Source organism: Cheilinus undulatus, linkage group 17, assembly GCF_018320785.1.
Source record: "Cheilinus undulatus linkage group 17, ASM1832078v1, whole genome shotgun sequence".
Classification (NCBI taxonomy): Eukaryota; Metazoa; Chordata; class Actinopteri; order Labriformes; family Labridae; genus Cheilinus; species Cheilinus undulatus.
The window spans coordinates 42,859,869-42,881,197 of record NC_054881.1 but is presented as its reverse complement, the minus strand read 5'-3'; the positions used below and the strand labels follow the sequence as shown (position 1 = coordinate 42,881,197).

General features: G+C 40.7%; 1 protein-coding gene across 1 annotated transcript in view; it reads left to right on the top strand.

Moving 5' to 3' along the window:
• pkn3 (protein kinase N3) overlaps positions 1 to 20,803 on the top strand; it is a 31,545-nt gene extending 10,742 nt beyond the window's left edge. The window contains exons 3-22 of the mRNA XM_041811653.1: positions 864 to 1,033; positions 1,239 to 1,362; positions 2,724 to 2,875; positions 3,272 to 3,494; positions 3,603 to 3,779; positions 3,990 to 4,099; positions 8,269 to 8,412; positions 10,984 to 11,059; positions 11,206 to 11,368; positions 11,995 to 12,079; positions 12,227 to 12,282; positions 12,956 to 13,025; positions 15,029 to 15,120; positions 16,042 to 16,218; positions 16,301 to 16,363; positions 16,444 to 16,520; positions 16,830 to 16,972; positions 18,466 to 18,573; positions 19,832 to 19,912; positions 20,034 to 20,803. Coding sequence (XP_041667587.1) covers positions 864 to 1,033; positions 1,239 to 1,362; positions 2,724 to 2,875; positions 3,272 to 3,494; positions 3,603 to 3,779; positions 3,990 to 4,099; positions 8,269 to 8,412; positions 10,984 to 11,059; positions 11,206 to 11,368; positions 11,995 to 12,079; positions 12,227 to 12,282; positions 12,956 to 13,025; positions 15,029 to 15,120; positions 16,042 to 16,218; positions 16,301 to 16,363; positions 16,444 to 16,520; positions 16,830 to 16,972; positions 18,466 to 18,573; positions 19,832 to 19,912; positions 20,034 to 20,234 — 2,492 coding nt within the window. The 3' untranslated portion in view covers positions 20,235 to 20,803. The remainder of the gene's footprint in view (positions 1 to 863; positions 1,034 to 1,238; positions 1,363 to 2,723; positions 2,876 to 3,271; positions 3,495 to 3,602; positions 3,780 to 3,989; positions 4,100 to 8,268; positions 8,413 to 10,983; positions 11,060 to 11,205; positions 11,369 to 11,994; positions 12,080 to 12,226; positions 12,283 to 12,955; positions 13,026 to 15,028; positions 15,121 to 16,041; positions 16,219 to 16,300; positions 16,364 to 16,443; positions 16,521 to 16,829; positions 16,973 to 18,465; positions 18,574 to 19,831; positions 19,913 to 20,033) is intronic.
• Positions 20,804 to 21,329: the final 526 nt, after the last annotated feature.

Genomic DNA, 21,329 nt, shown 5'->3' with positions numbered 1-21,329 from the left:
CTGAAAAAGGCAGCAAAATGGTTTAAGTTGTCAAAAGAAGTGGCAAAAATGGGTAGAAAAATAGGTTTACTTAGTTAAAAATAGCATGGATTTATAATTTAAACACCAATTTTAACCCAATAATAGCTTACCATGCTTTTTAGCTCTTAATGAGGTAACTCTTAGCCAGGATGCTAGCACCAATGCTACTGATCCCATCAATATGAATCTCATCAATGATATCATACACTGATATCATCAGTAAATCCCAGCTTGGGTAATATTGAGTACTAATGTATTGTACAAATTCCACGGCACACCCAGACATGCCTTAAGGCACACTAGTGTGCCTTGCCACACCATTTGAGAACCACTGAACTAGACAATGCATCATTGAATTTCTGGAGGCTCTCTGGGCTCTCTCCTGCTGATGAAAATATGCCAGTTAAAGATTTATGTTCGTGGTCAGGCTTTGAATATTTAGAGGAGAATTCCCTGCATGTTTCAGTCTTGATCTTCTGTCTTTATCAACAAAGAAACTATGCAAAATATGGACCTATGCAGTATGTGTTTAGGTAACTGCTACTTAGTGGTGGAAATGTATCCAAACATCTCCTGTATGATTGTTGCAGGAGAGGAAATAGTCTGACTTCATCTCAGTAAACCACTTTTAAACAAAGTTGGTGAGTCACAAATAAAGTGACCTGAGCGAGGTTAAAATGGCGAGTGCCTCCGTACCCCTGAGACAGAGTTACAAGGAGTAGAGGTAAACTCTTCCCTCGCAAAGTGGGACTGATCCACAGGTTCAACAAACTTAACATGCACTGTTATTAATCTGCAGCAGCTCTTTGCTCAGACGCTTGATTGTAGATTTTTTTATTCAGGTTCATCAGACGAAGTCGACAATCAGTCGTCAGAGTCGTGTCAGTGGGAAGAAGTCACGTCACCTCTGGCCCATCGAGTCCGGACTTTAAAGAAACAGCTGACCATGGAGACTAAAGTCAAACAGGGAGCAGAGAACATCATCCAGACCTACACCAACGGATCCATCAAAGTAAGGTTCCTGCTCAGGTATCGCACCAGGCTGGCCGTCAAATCTGCTGACGGCATCTCTCAGCGGGTTCATGTTATGCTGCAGTACTATTCTACACAGAGAATTCCCCCAAATCTCCCCCAAATTACTTTCTCCTGCTGATTGAAGTTTCTTATTGACAGTCAGAGGCATGTGGAGGTCTGAAGCTGTTGGTTTTATCTTCCAGGACAGAAAAATGCTGTCCACAGCCCAGCAGATGCTCCAGGACAGCCGCACAAAGATCGAGCTGCTGCGAATGCAGATCATCAAAGTCAGTCAGGTCCGAGAAGGAGAGCGGGACAGCTCAATGGGTAAATGCTACCTCTCATGCATGCACAGCTCCTAGCCAGCCTTTATCATCTCCATATCCTGTTGAACAGGCAGAAACCTGAAGCGATGAACGTCCTGGGGCTGTGAGGGTGTAGAGAGGTGCAGAAGGAGGGACAAACTAACAGAGAAGCAGACTTTTATGACTGCCTCAGCCGTAGACTTATCCTGGTCTTGTTTTCATCTATAAAGCTTCAATATTCAATCAGATGTAATCAATCATGCAACAGACAGGAAGCCAGTGAAGGGAAAGCTGCACAGAACTATGCACTCTGAATTAACACCCTGCTGGAAAACTGATCCAATCTCGGTCATTTCAATGACTGACGATGTACAAAAACTGGAAAAGTTCACATCGTTTGTCGTATTATTAACACAAGTCTGCTGCAAGAGAAGGAGAGAGAGCACTGCTGAAAACTGCATGAATATGTTTGCAGCGTTTCACTGCCACAATGTTCACTGCATTTATAGAATTTAAGTTAATATTCCTTCCTTGTTCCTGTTGGTAGCTCCGCTTTGGCACCAGTGAGATAGAGCTATCTGTTATTACACATAAATCCTAAATAGATGTAACACAATAGGGAGAAAGAACATTATTTACAGCAACTAAAACATGATAAAGTTTGAGTGCAGTTTGTCTGCAGTTTTTGTAATAAGAACAAGAAAATGATCGATCGTTGGGTGTCTAGAACTTCAGTTTTAATGCCTCAACAGGTATGCATAATGTTAGATTTTTACCAGTATCCAGTCAAACTTTTAAAAGTCTAGTATGAACTAGGGCTAAACGATTTTCTAAAATACTCTAATTGTGATCTTTTTCCAATATTGCGATTTGATTTGCAATTATTTTTAGGTTCCTCATCTTATTTGTCCAATAATCACAAGCAAGAAATCATTTTATATGATAACAAACACATTATTTGATAAAATAAGCTAGAGATAAACAATTTAGGGAAAAAAAATATCTTATTGCGTTTTTGGCTAATATAGCAAATTTGATATTAATTGCTATATTGAAGGGATGATCATCTTTCATATTCTTATTTTGATGATGAAAAACAAACATGAGCAAGAAAAGTAGGATTTTTGTAAAAAAAAAAAAAAAAGATAAAAATTACACTTGGAAGTTTGCATAATGTCTAGAGCATAAACAAAGAAAAGAGAGTATAAAACTGTAATTTTTTAACATTTCCAGTTAAATAAATATTGCACTGTCTGTGATTTAAAAATTGCGGCATGCCATATTGCAATTTAATCTAATATGCGATTAATTGCCCAGCCCTAGTATGAACATGTAAATCACAGAGGGTATTTATGAAGGTTTCTTCTGGCTGTGTGTGCACAGGTCAGCCTGACGACACGGTCAGCTCTCTGGAGCTGCGTGTGGCTGAACTCATGCATCACATGAAGATTGAATCGGCCGTCGCTGAAGGAGCCAAAAATGTGGTGAAGCAGCTGAGCAGCAGGAAGATCCAGGACCGCAGGATCCTGGCAGAGGTGGGTGCAGGCACCTTCTACTCCAGGTATTAGCCTGGGACGATTCAGTGAAGGAAGAACCTCTCACTCACGTTAATGATGACTGAATAAATACACAGTTATAGCTCTGTTAGGAGATGAGCCACAGGAAGGAAGATGTGCAGCTTTTTTAATACCAGACTGATAATATGCATTGATTGTTGATGCCATATCAGAATTATTTAAGAGCTGTTTTTGCAGCTGCATTAATTGCATCTTGCAAAAATGATGATAAAAATAGTAACTGAATCTGGATATTTAAGGTGTCGGTACATTGAAAGTGCTAAAATGTTATTCTTAGATTACAGTACAAACCCAGCCTTTCAGCTGTGCTGCGATAGCAGCTCTAAAAAATTAACTTAACTCTCTGCCCGTCAGGCTCAGGCCCGTATGGAGGAGTCCTCTCAGAAGGTGGATTTGCTGCGTCTTTCTCTGGAGAGACGTTTGAATGAACTTCCTCAGAACCATCCCAAACACGCCGAGATTGAAGAGGAGCTCGCTTCAGGAACGCCACCATTGTTTGGAACACCAAAGAAACAATCCGGCACTCCATCTTCGTGCTCTTCTTCATCGTCCTTCTTCAAACCAGCCAGTATAACAGGTCTCTACTCTCAGGTCCTGGAAAATAAACTCATTTTAATGTGCATTTCAGGCACATTCATGTTTCTCATTAAACCTGAGACGTGATATAGGAAATGCTCTCCCTCAGGTCGATTGGAGGTGTGTCTAAAAGGATGTCAGGACCTGTTAGAGTCCGTTCCAGGCCGCAGTCGTGTGACGAGCGCCTCCTCCTCTCAGAGCGTCTCAGAAAAATCTCTAAAGGTGAGATCCGGCCTATCAGGACGCAGCGTCAATGGGAAGTCTGCAAAGTCTGACGAGCTCTCCTGTAAGTCGACCCTGCAGTTAACCCTTTAATTTCCATGCTCAGGAATCATTCAGCGACTCCGCCTGTATATCTCATTATTTAATCTTTTATTGTTGTTAATGTGTGTTTAGTGTGAAGCCTGATGGGAGCATAACCCAGTGTTTAAAAATGAAAAATGAGGAGAAGAGGATCAGGATTGATCAGATGTATCTGTGTGTATTTGTGCTTCAGCCGAGGTGAGCGTGGTGTTGAAGGTTGACAACCGGGTTGTTGGTCGGACACACTGGAGGCCGCTGGGAAACGAAGCCTGGGATCAGAGCTTCAGCATCGAACTGGAACGGGTCAGTCATTCTCAGCCAGTCATAGGTGCACTACAGTCTGTGTATTTGATTAAAATAATTAAAAACAATATTGGAACTCATGTCGTTATCACAGCAACTATCATTTAAGTCCAAGGCACCCAATATTTGGGTAGTTTCATCTTCAGATGAGCAATCACGTTGCTGAGATTGTACAAATACATTTCAGTGTTTGGGCTCTGCAACATTGCCCGTTTATTGGTGAAATTAAATTCTGATCCCCTCCTCTGCTGTCTGTCAGTCAGAGACATGAACACTGCATCTTTATGAGATGTAAAGAGAATTTGGGGGATTTTTTTAAGGTCACATATTATGCAAAGTGCACTTTTTCAAGTATATTTTACTGTCCACAATCCCCTCAAGAATCAGACCCCCCCCCCCCCCCCCCACCACCACCACCACCACCACCACCACCACCACCACCTTTCAGAAAACATGCTGAAACAAGCCGTTCTCAGATTTTCCCCTCATGATGTCATGTGGAGTTAGCCCCACCCCCTGGTTTGGTTGGCCCTCCCCACTTGGAAGAAAGTCCCACCCTACTTGCCCAATCAGGAGAGCCACATCCCTTTCCTGGGAGGGCGGAGTCAGACAGCTCATTAACATTTAAAGCCACAGACACAGAAACAGCTGGTTCTGAGCAGGGCTGAAACAGAGGAGTTTGTAGACATGCAGAAATCAATACCGGAGTGTTTTTACAGCAACAAACTTCACAGGCATGTTTTGGGGACCTCTGAGACCGATATAAACTTGTCTTACAGGGGTCAAATATGTGACCTTTAAAGTCTGATTGAACCACAGCGGCTGTTTGTCTTCCACTTGTTCCAGTTATGAGTTAAAAGTTTTGGCACCTTTTTTATACCACTGACCAGTAAAATAAAAACTATTGTATTAAAACACATGAGACTGAAAAACCATCACGTTTCATTTTGAATGGAAGACTCTGTTCAGTAAAATGCACCCCAGAAGTATTTACAGAACAGTTAACTAATGTTTTGGTTTCATGGATGAATTTCTTATGAGAGTGAAAAGCTGTGAAAAGGGCCTTTCCTGTTTAACATTCTGAGCAATCCCAGAATCCTTTGAGTACTTTTAAAACTTTTTTTAAAAGATTTATTTTTAGGCTTTTTGTGCCTTTATTAGATAGCGGAGGACAGTGGATTGACTCACTTTTAACAGCTTTTCTCCCTCATTGTGTGAAAATTCATCCATGAAACCAAACCGTGAGTTTACTGATTCAGTAAATACACCTTATTCCTTTTAAAATGTGCTGGTTTTAACTTTGCCTTGTAAGGTGACCATGTGTTATTATTTTATGCATACTTGGAACCTTTAAAGTTTTTAAATACGGGAGGTTTGGGAGGGGGTTGGGGGCCCTCTCCCAGAGGATTTTGAGGTTTAATACTTTATTTCCTGTTCAGGTGATTGCTTACAGAGTGAAGTTTTTTAAACAGTGGAGTTGGTCAAAGCCGAGCAGCATGTCTCTTTAAGCCTTATTATGACAGTTAATCAGCTGCAGTGACTTCCTCCCTCTTCATGATGACCTTTAACCCCCACACACAGCTTCTTCTGGTGTCACTCTCACTCTTTTGTGTCTACTTTCTGTCTAAATGGCGTCTGATTCAGAACATCTGCTAACAGCTTTAGATCAATAAAGCAGACCGCTGTCCCTCATGGAGGTCCGTCTCTGATACTCTGGTCCGGCTGGTCTAATCCTGCTGCTAATCCTCTGACATTTGCTCTAATCTGGTTTTAAACACAGAAAACTCTCAGAAGCATCTCTGCTCGAGACTTCTGCTGTCACATTTAACCGGCTGGCTCTTCTTCTCTTTATTTGTGAGGGAAGGTTGAACAGGAAGTTTCACAGCCTGGATAAAGTGGAGTATTTTTCTCTGCAGCTCCAGCAGATGTTCATCTAGTCAGAGAGGATGACCACGATGATGTCATCAGGGACATATCATGTCAGGAGATTATACATTTAACATAAAGCCGACATTAACAGGCGGTGTAGAGTTAATCCGCCGTCAAGCTTGCTGCATGAACACGAGGTGATGCAGAATCACAACCAGGAAAGGTTTCAGAGATTTTATATTCTCGTTCCCTTTAACAGTAAATCAGTTTAAAGCTTAATCGTAATAACGCTCTCTCCATGGTGTGGACGTGACATCACTTCACATATGGACGCTTTTGACCCTGTAGGCTTTAACCTGGCATGCCACATAGACATTCACATCCATGGGGCTATATTTCACAACCATCTGAGCAACACCCCATAGACCAGGGGTGTCCAAACTATGGCCTGGGGGCCAATTTTGATTGGCTCGCAGCAAATTCTAGAACCAAACATCTCAGAATTTTTAAAAATGTTGTTGTGACTGAGCTGGGATAACTCTGTGCATGGTAAAAATATTGGCAATCAAAATTATGTCTTGTTTTTAACTCCTAGATGAAATAATACCAGTACCAATAATATTCCGGGGTGGAACCAGTGGCAGCTAAGGCCAAACAGGGCGCCCTGAAATCTAACTGGCATCCCAAAAACTTGAATCTGATTGTCTGTTTTCCTTGTCAGTCATTAAATCAAGCATTTAGTGTTAGTTCAGGCAGGCCACGGGGTCAAGGTCTTCCCAGATCAGCCGATCTAACACAAGTCCTCATCAACTGATGGCCAGCTGATTTGCTATATGCACTCTGTTTGCCCATCACTCTCATTTTAAGCTGCTCTTGCCTGGCCATGCTCTGTAATGCTACAAGCTGTTCTTGGTACCCTCCTCCACCCCAGCTCCTCCTTTATTCTGTTTCTGACCTATTTAACATCATACATCTCGCCTTGTGGATATTAAAGTGGCCCCAACATGCTTGTATATTTCTGTATGTGTCAGAGGAAAAAGTTTGGACGCCCCTGCCGTAGACGGTGTTTCACAATAAAGCTATGAGGGTGATTAGATGAACATTCTGTCTCTTCATTATGGGACAGCCAGAGCAAAAAAGCCTTTTTTCTCCCCAAATGATGCTGGTTGGCAGACATGGAGTCTGACCAATCCATCGGCTCTGGTCTCCCAGGCTTCATCTTTCCCTTTGTAAGTGCCAAACTTTGAGCTGGCTGGAAGTCTTAGCAAGGTTGTTGAAGGTTTAAAAAAACACAGAAATTCCAAAAGTGTCCCAAAAACTTCACTCAACTGGTATACATTAGTACAGACATGGACAAGGACACAGTATGAAAACCGTGTGACTCCACAGCTAATCAAGCCTCACTGCAGCAGTTAGCCACATGCACCTCAGTGTCCTCTCTTAAAGCTAGGGGTGGGTAAAAATATCGATTAATCCATGCATCGCAATATTTCCTCCCCCAATTCAATATTGATTCAGCAAATTCTCTGAATTGATTCACCTCCTGGCCAGTGGGGGTCGCTGTACGTGTGATTCGTATTGTATGGACGGAGGCCTCACTCGACCAAACAACCAACCATAACCATGTTATGTGAGGTTTATCACAATTTCCAAGAGGACAGAAATATTATTTAAGTTTACATGCACTTTACTTTTTCAGTGTTTATACAAAACTGCCATGTTTTTTACTTTTGTACTCCATATGCACAAATAAGTTATTATTGTGCAAATTTTTATTTTCAGATAATTTTTTGCTAAAAAATGTGAGGTGACCTACCAAATATGTTCACATGGGCATGAAAATAATTATAAAAAAATTGTCAACAGGTTATTTGTGTATTTCTACTCCTTACTGAATCAACATTGAAGCATTCAAATCAATATTGAATCGAATTGATAAAGAATCGAATCACAACCTAAAGAATCGAAATCGAATTGAATCGTGAGGTTCTTAACAATACCCAGCCCTACTTAAAGCGACAGTAACTAAAGTAACACTTTCATCAGAACTAAGATTTTTATCTTTACCACTTATGAATTTTCTTTTTTAACTATTATGCAAAACAAAACCAAATGCAATCTAAGGAATTTAGAATAAAACAACATGAATAGTGCTTGTCTCAGACACCCTTACAGTGAAGTTCCTGTCATGTTTGTTTTTCCGAGTCACACAGATGAAGCCATTCATGTCTAGCATAGGTAATAAATAAGATTCTACATCATAAATATTATAAATATTTGTCCTGTTTGTGATGATCTAGTCCAGGGAGCTGGAGATCGCCGCCTACTGGAGGGACTGGCGAGCACTGGGTGGAGTGAAGTTTCTGCGTCTGGAGGATTTCCTGGATAATCGTCGGCACGGGATGTGTCTGCAGCTGGAGCCTCAGGGCGTCCTCTTCATTGAGGTGATCACCTTTAATCTGGGGAAAGTTTATTTACTGCTGGGAAGCTCCATGGATTTATGATCTAATAATCAACTTTGGATTATTTCATTTCATTTTACGGTAAAAAAAAAAAAAAAGTTTCTATCTCAATAACTTATCAGAAAAAGGAGAATAAATGTCACAACAGCAATCCTAGGCTTCATCTTAATTTTATACAGCATTTTTAGCAAATTTCAGTCAAATATAGGAGAGTTATTCTGAATTTAAAAAGCACATTATATCAATCAGTCTGTGTCATCGCTGTCATTTTAATCTGACAAAATAAAAACATAATGTAGAGCAGGAATGTCCACTTTAAGAGACCGATGGGCAGACCTTAGTGTCTCTTTCCTCCTTTAAGGTTTTTTTTCTGCACTCAAATGCAAACCCAAATTTCAAAAAAGTTTGGACACTGTGTAAAATGTGAATTTCTTAAAACAGTGATTTAAAATCCTTTTCATTCTGCATTCAGCTGAACATAGCCAAAGATATTTGATGTTAAAACTGATTAGATTTATTGATTTTTTTTTTTAATATGCACAAATACTTAATCTGATCCCTGCAACACATTCCAAAAAAGCTGGGGCAAAGCATGCAAACACTGGAAAAGTTGTGGAACGCTCAGAAACATTCCACAGGTAAGTAGGCTAATTAGCATCAGGTGATAGTTCAAGGGTCAGTCAGTCACAGCCAATGATGGAGCACGGTTCTATACTGTCAGCAAACATTTAAACACTTAGTGACCAATGTTCCTCAACGTACAACTGCAGAGAGTTTAGAGATTTGACCGTCTACAGTCCAGAATATCATCAACAGATTCAGAGAATCTGAATGTAAGGGGCAAGGCTGAACACTGAATCCCCATGACCTCTGACCCCTCAGACAGCACTGCATCAAAAACTGTCATCATTCTGTTCAGAAAACTGAATCAAGACTCTACCATGGGAAGACAATGACACATATCAAAATCCTGAAGCCCCGCCCACTTCTCACCTGACCTCCCAGTCCATATATCAGATTGTTTTTGAGCGTCGAGTTCTCTGGACTGAAGAGAAACAGGACCATCCATGTTGTTATCACTGAGCCAGCCTCAGTAATGGTGTGTGTGGGTGTGTGGGTGTATTGGTGCCTGTGGGTCACTAGCACATCTGTGAGGCTCCTTTAACACCGAGAGGTACACTCAGGTTTGGATCACCGTCTGCTTCCATCCAAACATCTTCTTCAGGAATGTCCTTGTTCATTTCAGCGAGACAACGCCAACACATATGCTGACGAGTCACAACGGCATGGCTTCACAGTGAAAGAGGGCGGGGTCAACACTGGCCTCCATGAAGTCTACATGAAGTCTACCATTAAAATGTATCCAGTCCAATCCACTTTATTTATATAGCACATTTTAAAAACATTCAAGTTTACCAAAGTGCTGCACAGTAAAATCACAAAAAAATAAATAAAAGAATTACAAAATAGGTTTAAAAATGAATCACAAACACTGCAGAAGTAAAAAACATTAAGAGGAGAAATAAGAAATAAATAAATAAGTAAGAAATAAAAGAAATAAAAGCAGACAAGATCACCATAAAAACATTTAAAATGAAATAAAAACACATTAAAACATAAAAAAGCCATAAAAAACACAGGGATTAGGACCTATAAAGACATAAAAATACAGAGATTACACAACTCTTAAGCTGAATTAAAAGCCAAAGAATAAAAATGAGTTTTAGGACGCGATTTAAAAATTGGGGGGGGGGTTCTAGTTGCAATTCGTTCCACATTCTGGGAGCCACCGCAGAGAAGGCTTGATCACCTCTGGTTTTTAATCGTGTTTTTTGTATGAAAAACAAAAAGGGACAATAGATACCCAGATTGTTGAGCAACTTGAAATGTAAATCAACAAGAATGGGACAGAATCCTGCTTTCAAAACTTAAACCGGTAGAGTGTTGCCAGAAGAAAAGGGGATGGAACACAGCTGGAAATGTGCTCCTGTCCCAACTTTTTGAAATACTATGCAGGCTATGCAAGTTCAAAATGTTTTAAATAAAAAAATACAAGTTATGAATTTGAGCAGCTTGTCTTTGTGCTGCGTTCAGTTGAATGAAAGTGGAAAACGATTTGCTAATATTTGGCTTTTGTAACTTTATGTACGTCTCACAGATGTGAAGACGAGCGTCTTATCAGCAGGTTTGCCAGGTCGGGTGACAAATCAAAATTCATAAAATTCATCATCAGCCATTAAGATGCCATGCTCTCTGTTTTCCTGCTTCTCTGCTGGGTGGCTTTGTTGTGTTTGAGGTAGATAAAGTTCTTTATTCTGCTTTTGATATTAAATGAACACAAAAAAATTTACCTGCAGCAGTGCGTAAAAAGTAGCCCAATCTTGCAGGAAAATTGCAGACCTGGCAACCCTGCTGATATGTTTCTAACAGAATTTTCTCTCTATGACTTTTTTATATCTCATCATGTTAAATAGAGACAAAATCACAGGTAAAACTGCCAACGCTGTGCCCTGGTCCTTTGCATGGATAATAGTCAGTCATGTTTGTTTTTAGGTGACGTTCATCAATCCTGTCATTGAGCGTCCCTCTAAACTCCAGAGACAGAGGAGAATCTTCCCCAAAGAGAAAGGTAACAGCTTCCATAATGCATCACTGAGATATTTTATATTTAATAACACCTTTTAAATGGTTGTTTTAAAAGCAGGGGCAAGTTAAAGGACCACCCAACAGTTTCCCTTGGAAGGTCAAAGTTAAGATTTGATGTTTCTCCCTCAGGGAAGGACTTCCTGCGCGCCGCTCAGATGAACATGAATTTTGCGACTTGGGGCCGTCTGATGATGAGCATCCTTCCTCCTCCCTGCAGCTCTCTGGAGCCCATGAGCCCTCCGTTAGCCGTGACCAACTCTGGCTCCGCGTCCTCCATCACATCTCCTCCGAGGTAACGAAGATTCTCTGTGTTTGACCCAGAAAGTTCTCCGTGTCACGTTGAATATAAGAGAGGAGAGATGTTCGCTCCATGGCTCGCTGTGACTCCGGGCGATTTCTCTGTTCAGTCATGAAATGTGAGACTGCAGAGATGTGACCTGCACGCTGACACAGCCGCGTGGTAACAGCAGTGATAGAGAGGAGCGTTATAAATGATAAATCTGGTGATTATTTGTATTTTTCTCACCGTCAAGAATCCCCATCTTTATATACTTCTTCCTCTGTGCCATGGAGCTCCATTATGGTCCAAAACTCTGATCAATGAACCAAACTCACATCCACACCATCCTTGTCCTAAATACTCGCCCAAGCATTAAAGTGCAGCTGGAAACTCCAGCTTTTTTCCTCCATTTCTCCGTCCTTGTTTAAGTCTTTATAAAACCATCAAAATGATCAGAGTCAAAGATCCAGACATGAGCAGTGAAAGAGAAAACTATGAGTTGTGTTTGAAACTGTTGCCATATTTGAATGATATTTAGACAGTTAATCTCGTTTTTTCTTATGGAATCTTGCTCAAAATATCTGTCTGTTTGGAAGAATCGCTGCTGAAATCCTGAGCTTGAATGTCCACTGTTTCAGGGAGCCTGCTGTAGTGAATCTAAACTTCACTGAGGAACAGCCCAGCAGATCTCCTCAGAGATCGAGGAAGAACAAAGACTCTCCAGTGAGTCAGACGCTGATATCTCCAGTCATAAATGCTTTAATGATGATTAAAATAATGCAGGGGTTTGTTTGGCACCTGGGTTAGTGTTAGACAATATTTCCTGCATTATTTGAGTGATCTAGCTCATGTCTTTGTGTTTAAATTCAGTCTCCTCCTGAGAACAAGAGCCCAAAGAGACAACCTTCAATTCAGTCGACGCCACGGTGAGTCAGACTTCAAGCAAAGACGGTCGGGTTTTTACTTTTCAAGGTGTCATGATCCATCTATCCAGTATATTTACCACACAAGAGGCTAGAACAATAAGTATATCGTCTTTTTCTTGCATGAAGAATCAGATATAGTTTTGTGACCCAGAACCTGAAACTAGATTGAAGAAGATAGTCATGGTGCAGGTAAAAAAAGGAGCACCAAATCCTCCCTCCATGAAACTTTTTATAAATATTACCGACTCTGTTCCCAGCATGGAGAAATTAGTTTTAACACTGCAGCTTTAAAAGGACTGTGGAGAGGAATACTGGGAAAACTGGGATTGCTACAAACACATACTGTCCTCACCCTCATCTGTTCTCTGTAGCTAAAAAAATCTAAATCAGCCCTTTTGTTTCGTGACTAATCCTGATGTAGGCGCTGGTTTAGCTGCAGCAGAGGCTGTAATCCTGGATGAACTGGTTAGACCGTCTTCCTCTCTTTAAAAATGCTTATTTCTGCCTCCTAGTTCACGTTTAGAACAGTGAAAGTGAAATATATGTCTTTATGCCTATTTTTATGATTTTGCCTCTATTTTCCACCCTGATGGATATGAAAGAAAAACCTCTGAGTGCAGACCTTCACCTTTAACCGTCTGATGATTGTTTCTGCTCTTTTGTTCTCCTGCAGAAAAGACGGAGGACTACAGATGGATGACTTTAACTGTATCTCAGTGCTGGGACGGGGTCACTTTGGAAAGGTACAGACCTGATCCTACCTGCTCAGACTGCTCTCTGGACTAGACCGCTGTTCACAATCCCCCCAACAATCAGAAACCCCCCCATATTTCAGAAAATGTGTACTGAAACAAGCCGTTCTCAGATTTTCCTCTCATGATGTCATGTAGGGAGTTAGCCCCGCCCCCAGGTTCAGTTGGCCCTCCCCACTTGGAAGAAAGTTCCATCCTCCTCTCCTGATCAGCTGAGAAGAGGATCAGGAAATGGCCACATCCATTAAGCTACATCCATTTCCTGAAGGGGCGGAGTCAGACACAGAAACAGCTTGTTCTGAGCAGGGCTGAAACAGAGGGGTTTTTAGACATGCGGAAATCCAATACTGGAGTGTTTTTACAGCAACAAACTTCACAGGCATGATTTGGGGACCTCTGAGACCAATATAAACTTGTCTTAAAGGGTCAAATATGTGACCTTTAAGTCCAGTTGGTATCCACGTTGGATGGCTGGAGATTCCTTTTTGGTTGCTAAATGAATTTAAAATATTTCTCTTCTACCGTATTTAATGGGACACTTAACATATGTCAGCAGTACACATTATAGCCACCTCCACCCTAAAACACTCTTCCTCTCTGAAAACACAACAAGGCTCTGCATGCCAAAGAGATAAAGTCATGTTATTGATGCTTCCTATGCTGATGTGATGGAGTTTAAGTGGCTTCTTCCAGGCTTGTAAAGCAGAAAACACCCGCTCAGGACGAGGCTGAGTCTACCTGAGCACCAGGCTGAGCACCAGCCATCAGCTCAACCAACCAGCTGTGGGCGGTTCAGGCTTGAGAAGTGATAACGTACAGAGAACACTGTTGTTAGGTCAAAGGCTCCTGCTTTGTAAAAAGTCTGGGAAATGCAGGATTAGAGGATAGATTCTCTGTCCAAGCTTGAGACCAGCCTGACGTGATCCATGACTGAGACTGGACCCCCTCCCTGTCCCTCATGACCAGGATGGGTTGGTCATGAGGGGACCAAGCAGCATAGATTTTCTAGTTCTTGCTGTCACATTTATCTTTTTTATCAATGAAAAGAACCCTCTAGGCAGTAGTTTAATCTTTAGTTTTTCTGCCAGCTATCAGGTTTCAGCAGCCTGAGTGGGGTTGGGCTGTAACTGTCAGGTTTAAACAGCCTGAGTAGGGTTGGGCTATAACTATTGCATTTTAACAGCCTGAGTAGGGTTGGGCTGTAACTGTCAGGTTTAAACAGCCTGAGTAGGGTTGGGCTGTAACTATTGCATTTTAACAGCCTGAGTAGGGTTGGGCTGTAACTGTCAGGTTTAAACAGCCTGAGTAGGGTTGGGCTGTAACTATTGCATTTTAACAGCCTGAGTGGGGTTGGGCTGTAACTGTCAGGTTTAAACAGCCTGAGTGGGGTTGGGCTGTAACTGTCAGGTTTAAACAGCCTGAGAAGGGTTGGGCTGTAACTCTCAGGTTTAAACAGCCTGAGAAGGGTTGGGCTGTAACTCTCAGGTTTAAACAGCCTGAGTGGGGTTGGGCTGTAACTGTCAGGTTTAAACAGCCTGAGTAGGGTTGGGCTGTAACTCTCAGGTTTAAACAGCCTGAGTAGGGTTGGGCTGTAACTATTGTGTTTTAACAGCCTGAGTAGGGTTGGGCTGTAACTGTCAGGTTTAAACAGCCTGAGTAGGGTTGGGCTGTAACTATTGTGTTTTAACAGCCTGAGTAGGGTTGGGCTGTAACTGTCAGGTTTAAACAGCCTGAGTAGGGTTGGGCTGTAACTGTCAGGTTTAAACAGCCTGAGTAGGGTTGGGCTGTAACTGATGTCAGCTGAGGATGGATGATCAACTCATCTAAGGCTCAGATCTAAAGTTAGTGGGAAAAAGAGGGAAAAGTTGTCCTTGTTTTCTGGTGTTCTGCTTCCTTTTCTGTCTCTTGTCTCCTCCTATCTGTGTTTGAGGATAAAATGAAGTATTTAAGAATAAGAATGGATTTATCCTGGTGTACCTTGTTTCTGAGTTCAGGTGCTGCTAGCAGAGTATAAAAAGTCTGGAAAACTTTATGCCATCAAAGCTCTGAAGAAGGGAGACATTGTGACACGAGACGAAGTCGACAGGTGAGAAATATCGATGTTTTAAATTTTTTAAGTAGAATTTTTTGATGAAAAAAGGTTCTTAAACATGAATAAGGTTAACCTTGAACCACTGGACATGTCTGTGTGTGGTACAAATGTCAGCTATAAAGTAATTATATTGTTATAATTATTATTTTATAATTATGATATTGCTATTATCATTATTTTATTATTATTATATTGTTATTACTATTAGCATCATTATAATTATATTTTTATAATTATTATTTTGTTGTTATTATTATTATTATTGTAATTTATGTTTTTGTAATTATTACTTTGTTATAAATGGTATTATTTTATTATTATATTACTATTATTATTATTTCATAAATTTTATATCTTGTTATTATTTTATTATTATATTCTTGTTATTATTGTTTTATTATCAATATTGTTATTATTAATATTATTAATAATAATATTTTTGTAATTATTATTACTTTATTATCAATGTTTTTATTATTATATTATTGCATTATTATTATTATAATGTTGTTATTTTTTATTATTTTTTTATATTTTGTTATTATTATTTTATTGTTATTATTTTTTATTATCAATATTGTTATTGTTATTATTATTATTTGTTATTATATTGATTTTTTTATTATTATTATTTTCCATATTATTTAGGTTGTGCTAGCAAATAAGAATTCACAGCATTCTCATTTTATCAGCTGCTCTTACTATTCAAAACACTTTCTATTCTTTACTTGTTTGACTTCTTTTATTTAATTTGCTGACTTCTTCCTGCCATTAGACCAATAAATGTTCATCTTTGAACAGCTGAAGGTGTTTTTATGAAATAAAGATGGCTGATCTCCTGAATGAAGCGTTTATGGGCTGTTGTAAAGCACTCACAGAGTAGAAACAAACGTGTGTGTTGTTGTGTGTGTTCAGCCTGGTGTGTGAGAAGCGGATCTTCGAGGTCATCAACACCTCCCGCCACCCGTTCCTGGTCAATCTGTACGGCTGCTTCCAGACCGCCGACCACGTCTGCTTCGTGATGGCGTACTCACCTGGAGGAGACCTGATGACGCACATCCACACGAGCATCTTCACTGAGAAGCAGACGCTGTGAGGACACGGCACGTTCTAACCCATCACACAGACACCGAGCGGGTTATCATTCTAGTGTTTGTTTCTGTTTGTTTCTCAGGTTTTATTCTTCCTGCGTGCTGCTCGGCCTCGAGTTCCTCCACCAGAACAAAATCGTCTACAGGTGATCCAGCAGTCTCACTTCACCCTCTCTCTCTCTTTGTCTGAGCAGTGTGTAGATATTTGTTTGTTTCTGTCTGTCAGGGATCTGAAGCTCGATAATCTGCTGATGGATGCTGACGGATACGTTCGGATCGCCGACTTTGGTCTCTGCAAAGAAGGTCAGCTGTGTCTTTTATATAATAGTGTTGTCAAAACAAACTGAACTTTAACTTTGATATAAGGTTAGAAAAAGTGTAATGCAATGGGCACAAGAATATTTAGCCAGAGTCAGACAATAGTGAGTAAATCTGTTTAATGATCATTAATTGTAGACGGACTCCTGCACACCACTGTACTCATTCATGCTGTAACTAAGCCTGTTTCTGTGTACCTCAGTATTCAGAGTCTTTAACACCCTGTGTCTATTTCTGGTTTTATCCCAACATTAAACTTGTAGTGATGACTTAGTGACTCTGTTTCGTCTGCAGGTATGGGTCATGGAGACCGAACCTCCACATTCTGTGGTACTCCTGAGTTTTTGGCCCCAGAGGTTCTAACAGACAACAACTACACCCGCTGTGTGGACTGGTGGGGTCTGGGAGTGCTCATCTATGAGATGCTGGTGGGAGAGGTCAGTATGAACATCATCCATGCCTTACTACTGTGTCTGTGTGGATTTGCACGCCACACCGCTGCTCCAGTTGTCCATGCTGACGTTCAGAACACTTCTTGGTTGTACTGCTTTGAAACTGGTGCTTTTGAAAATCATAAAAATGAACAGATTTTCTTTAAAATCTAAAATGGTTGCACCTTTGCCCCCCCTCCTGGCCTCCATTGTCACTCCCCCGTATAACACTCGCCCACTCTGCCAAAGCGCTGCGTAAACGTGTTTGAACATGTGTTTGTTTCCGTGGAGCTGAACCATGTGATGTTTTTATCAAAGCTCCACAATAATGCATGCACAGAAACAGTCAAAGGCTCAGCTTTAATGCTGCTGTTATTGTGGTGTTTGTCAGTCCATGCAGACATGCATGGGCGTGCAGAGAGGCTGAGCCATTACGCAGTTATCGGAGGAAAATAAAAACCTTTTCATGCAACTAGTCTTATTGCATGAAGCATCTACTGGTGAGGACGAAGACAACCGTTCATCTTCTATATAGCTTATCATCTTCAGGGTCAGGGGGTGCAGGTTTTAGAGCTGTTGTTCACAGTTAGAAGGTTCCTGGTCTGCCTGGTCAGGGCCTTTCTCTGCAGAGTTTGCATGTTCTCCCCATGCATGCATGGCCTCTGTCTGGGCACCCCAGCTTCCTCCCACCACCAAAAACATGCTTGTTAGATTAATTGGTCTTAATTGGCCGTAGGTGAGTTTGAGTGTGTGTTGTGTGTTTTTTGTATGTCAGCCCTGCGATTGACTGATCAGTGCAGGGAGAACCCCTCCTCAGACCCTGAACCCTGACCAGGCTGAGCGCTGCAGACCTTGCATAACCATTCTGCTGATGTATACACAGGATAAATCAGCTGTAGTTAAAGTCAGACATCTACCAGTCTGCCTCCAGATGAGCCGGAACAGAGAAGTTGTTGGTAAAACTGTTGAATGCTGATCTTCATCTCTCTGTTAAACAGGAGAATCTTTTCATCTGCAGGTTTATCACTACCAGAGACTCCTTTCACATCATGGCGGTGTTTTTTTATATTCTACTGTCACATTGGCGCCTCATCTCATGGCTTTTCCCTTTGTAAAACCACTGATTATAATACATTTGAATACTTCTGCTCTTATTATGCTAATCAGGAATCAACTTGCCTCAAATGAAGCCCTAAAGCCAGCTCAGTCTGGTCGAGAGCAAACGGCTCAATGAGAGATGTCAGGGAGAGAAACCGAGTGAATGTAGGATGTCTGAGCTTTAAGAGGAACTGCAGCAAGAGAGGGATGTTTTTAGGGTCATAAAGACAAAAAAGAGGTAGGACTGCAACCAGAGGCTTCACTCTACCTGATCTAACTGTTGTTCTTAAAGTTCCTCATCTGTTAACAGCATCCAGGAACTAAAAAGCCTGCAGTTCATCTACTAAATATCCGACTTTAAGGCGTGCTAACTTTCTTCTTCTCTCCTTCATTCGTCTCAGTCTCCCTTTCCTGGTGATGATGAGGAGGAAGTGTTCGACAGCATCGTCAACGATGACGTCCGATACCCTCGCTTCCTCTCTCCTCAGTCGGTGTCTCTCATCCAGAAGGTTGGTCTCTTCATTCAACATGGATGACAGCTGAGGAAATGTCCTAAAATAAAGGTTCAAAGTTTTTAAGAAGAGTCTGACATCAGAGTTTCTGATCTGATTGGAACAAAATCTAAAAACCCTCCAGAGACGACTGATTAACATTTAAGTTCTGGTATGAGATTCTGGAAAATTCCCTTTAAATAAATAAATAAAGAGATTCCCCAAACATAAAAATATACCCCTTAAATTACACAAAAAAAAATCTGTTAGCTTTTCTGAAAAAGTCGAAAGATTCACATTAAACGTTCCCCAAAAAATCCATGAAAATTCCTGAAAATTTTCAAGCAAACTCCCCGAAATTTGTAATGAAATTCACAACAATATACCCCCAGTAACACTGGAACATAAAGGAATGAGTGTGGTGTTGTGGGAGTTTTTTTATTTTATTTTATAATTATTATTATTTTATTCTATTTTTGAAGTAAAGTACATGTCATACCTGCTCTGCTCATGTTCTGTTAGTTAATTTTCTAATTGTAAGAAAGGGTTCTGTTTATTCTTTGTGAACAATGTACCATTGTTGTAAGAACTTAAGAACTTCAAAAAAAGAGAATGGAAAAAATATATATATATATATATATATATATGTATACCCCCAAATGCAATGGAAAATTAGGGGAAATTTCCAAACATTCCCCCTAAAAAATCCAAAGTCCTCACTCAAAAATTTCAATCAAATCTCCAAAGATATACAAGGTAGTTCTTGAAATTCCCATTAAAAAGTACCAAACAAGTGTCAGGCACAACACCCACTGCAGAAAAAAAACAAATCAAAAACAAACGAACTATTCTGATATTCAAGAAATTTCCTGAAAATTTCAAAGCAAATTCTCCAGACATTCCAAGCCAATTGCTTAAAATTTTATGGAAATTCTGAACAATTTAATCTAAAATTCTACCAGCAGAAGTCATTGCTGTGTTGTAGGAGAGTTAAATGTAAAAATGTCCTGCAGGGTCTCAGGAGGTTCTAACAGGCCCATGTCCTTATATGGGCATAAAAGGGCGTGTCTCTTATTTGGAAAAATGTGCATGAGCTTCCTGCTTCCAAGCACCTGGATTCATTAGTTTCATTACACAGGAGAGAACAATTCAGCAGACTCAGGACGGTTTCATGAATCTGATGAGCCGAGAGAAAATTAAAGAAAAATCTGAAGTGAATGAGTCCGACTGCTCTGATTGGTCAGAGTTTTATTTTCTGCTCCTCTCTCTGTTTCAGCTGCTGCAGAAGAATCCGGAGATGAGACTCGGAGCGGGAGAAGAGGACGCCGCTGAGATCAAAAGGCACAAATTCTTCCAGGTCAGGTTCAGTCGGCACCCTGCTGGCTTTGAAGGAGCTTCTGATCACATGGTTGAGTTTCTGACAGCGTTTGTCTGTGTTTCAGTTTCAGTATTCAGCTCTCGTGTTCTTTCACTCTCAGGCCATGGACTGGAACGCCCTGCTGGCTAAAAAGGTGAAGCCTCCGTTCCTGCCCGTCATAAGAGCGCCTAAAGACGTGAGCAACTTCGACGAGGAGTTTACCCGCCTCAAACCCGTCCTGACCCTCCCCCGCACCGCCTGCGTCCTCACGGCGGAGCAACAGGAGATCTTTGCTGACTTTGACTTCTCTTACATGAGATGACCGGAGGATTCAGCCTCACCGCTGCCGCCAAATCACCGCTGTCTACATTTTTATCACCTATTAAGTGCCTATGAAACACCAGTCCTGCCTTTTTCATGTGTGCAGCTCGTTTACTGGAAACACTGCCGAGTCCGTCAGACACTCTACCTGCACTTTCAACACAAACCTCGTCTGATTGAATCGTTTTATATTTTTGTCTGCCAAAGTTCTGAAAACAAGTGCATTCAAAAACCTGTATTCCTCCTCAGATCAGACAGCTCTAAATGTACTGTTAATACTTGTGCAATAATGCATTTTTGCTTCCTTGTTTTTTAGGAGATGTACATTTTTCTAGTGAGACATCAGCACTGCCCTCCTGATCCAAAGTGTAAATATTTCTGATCTAGAAAAAGAATTGATCTGTTTACTAAAAGCTTCGTATGTCCGTCTGTTGATGATCTTTTGTATGTTTTCTAATATAATTCATAAAAACACTACCATGAAGATTATGCTTGTATGGGACCAACCAGTCTGGATGGAAAGTGTAAACTACATGAAGGAAAAATGAATAAATTTATGAATCTGCTGGACCTTCAGTGACCTCCAGAGTCTCCATGAAACCTTGATGAGTAGGGCATAAAAATACAGAAACATTTCAGTTCTCCTTAAACGAGAGAAACATGGCGGTCTTCTTGTTTGCTGTTTATTTTGGCTGAGATGGTCATGGCCTGAGGAAGAAATAGGCTAGCCTTGATTCTTCTAGATTCGCTCACACAGGAAGTCTGAGAGCCCTGATTTAACATTAACAGCGTTATTAAAACCACCCGGTCTGAGTGTTGAAGACGTCTTCTTTACATGTACGCCACATTTTTCAGATCTGATGAAAGGAAAAACAGCACAACTTAAAATACTGCAGGCTCTGTGATGATGATGTGAATGTTTAATTGTTCCCAGTCTTTAAACAGAACTAAATCAAAAGAAAATGAAGTTTTTCTATGGAGCTATTATTGTTGCAAAACTATTTGCAAATACGTATAAAGATCTGTACACAAATCCGTAAATGTGTGCACAAATGTGCAAATGCGTGCAAAGTTTTGCAACTCTAGAAAGATCCTA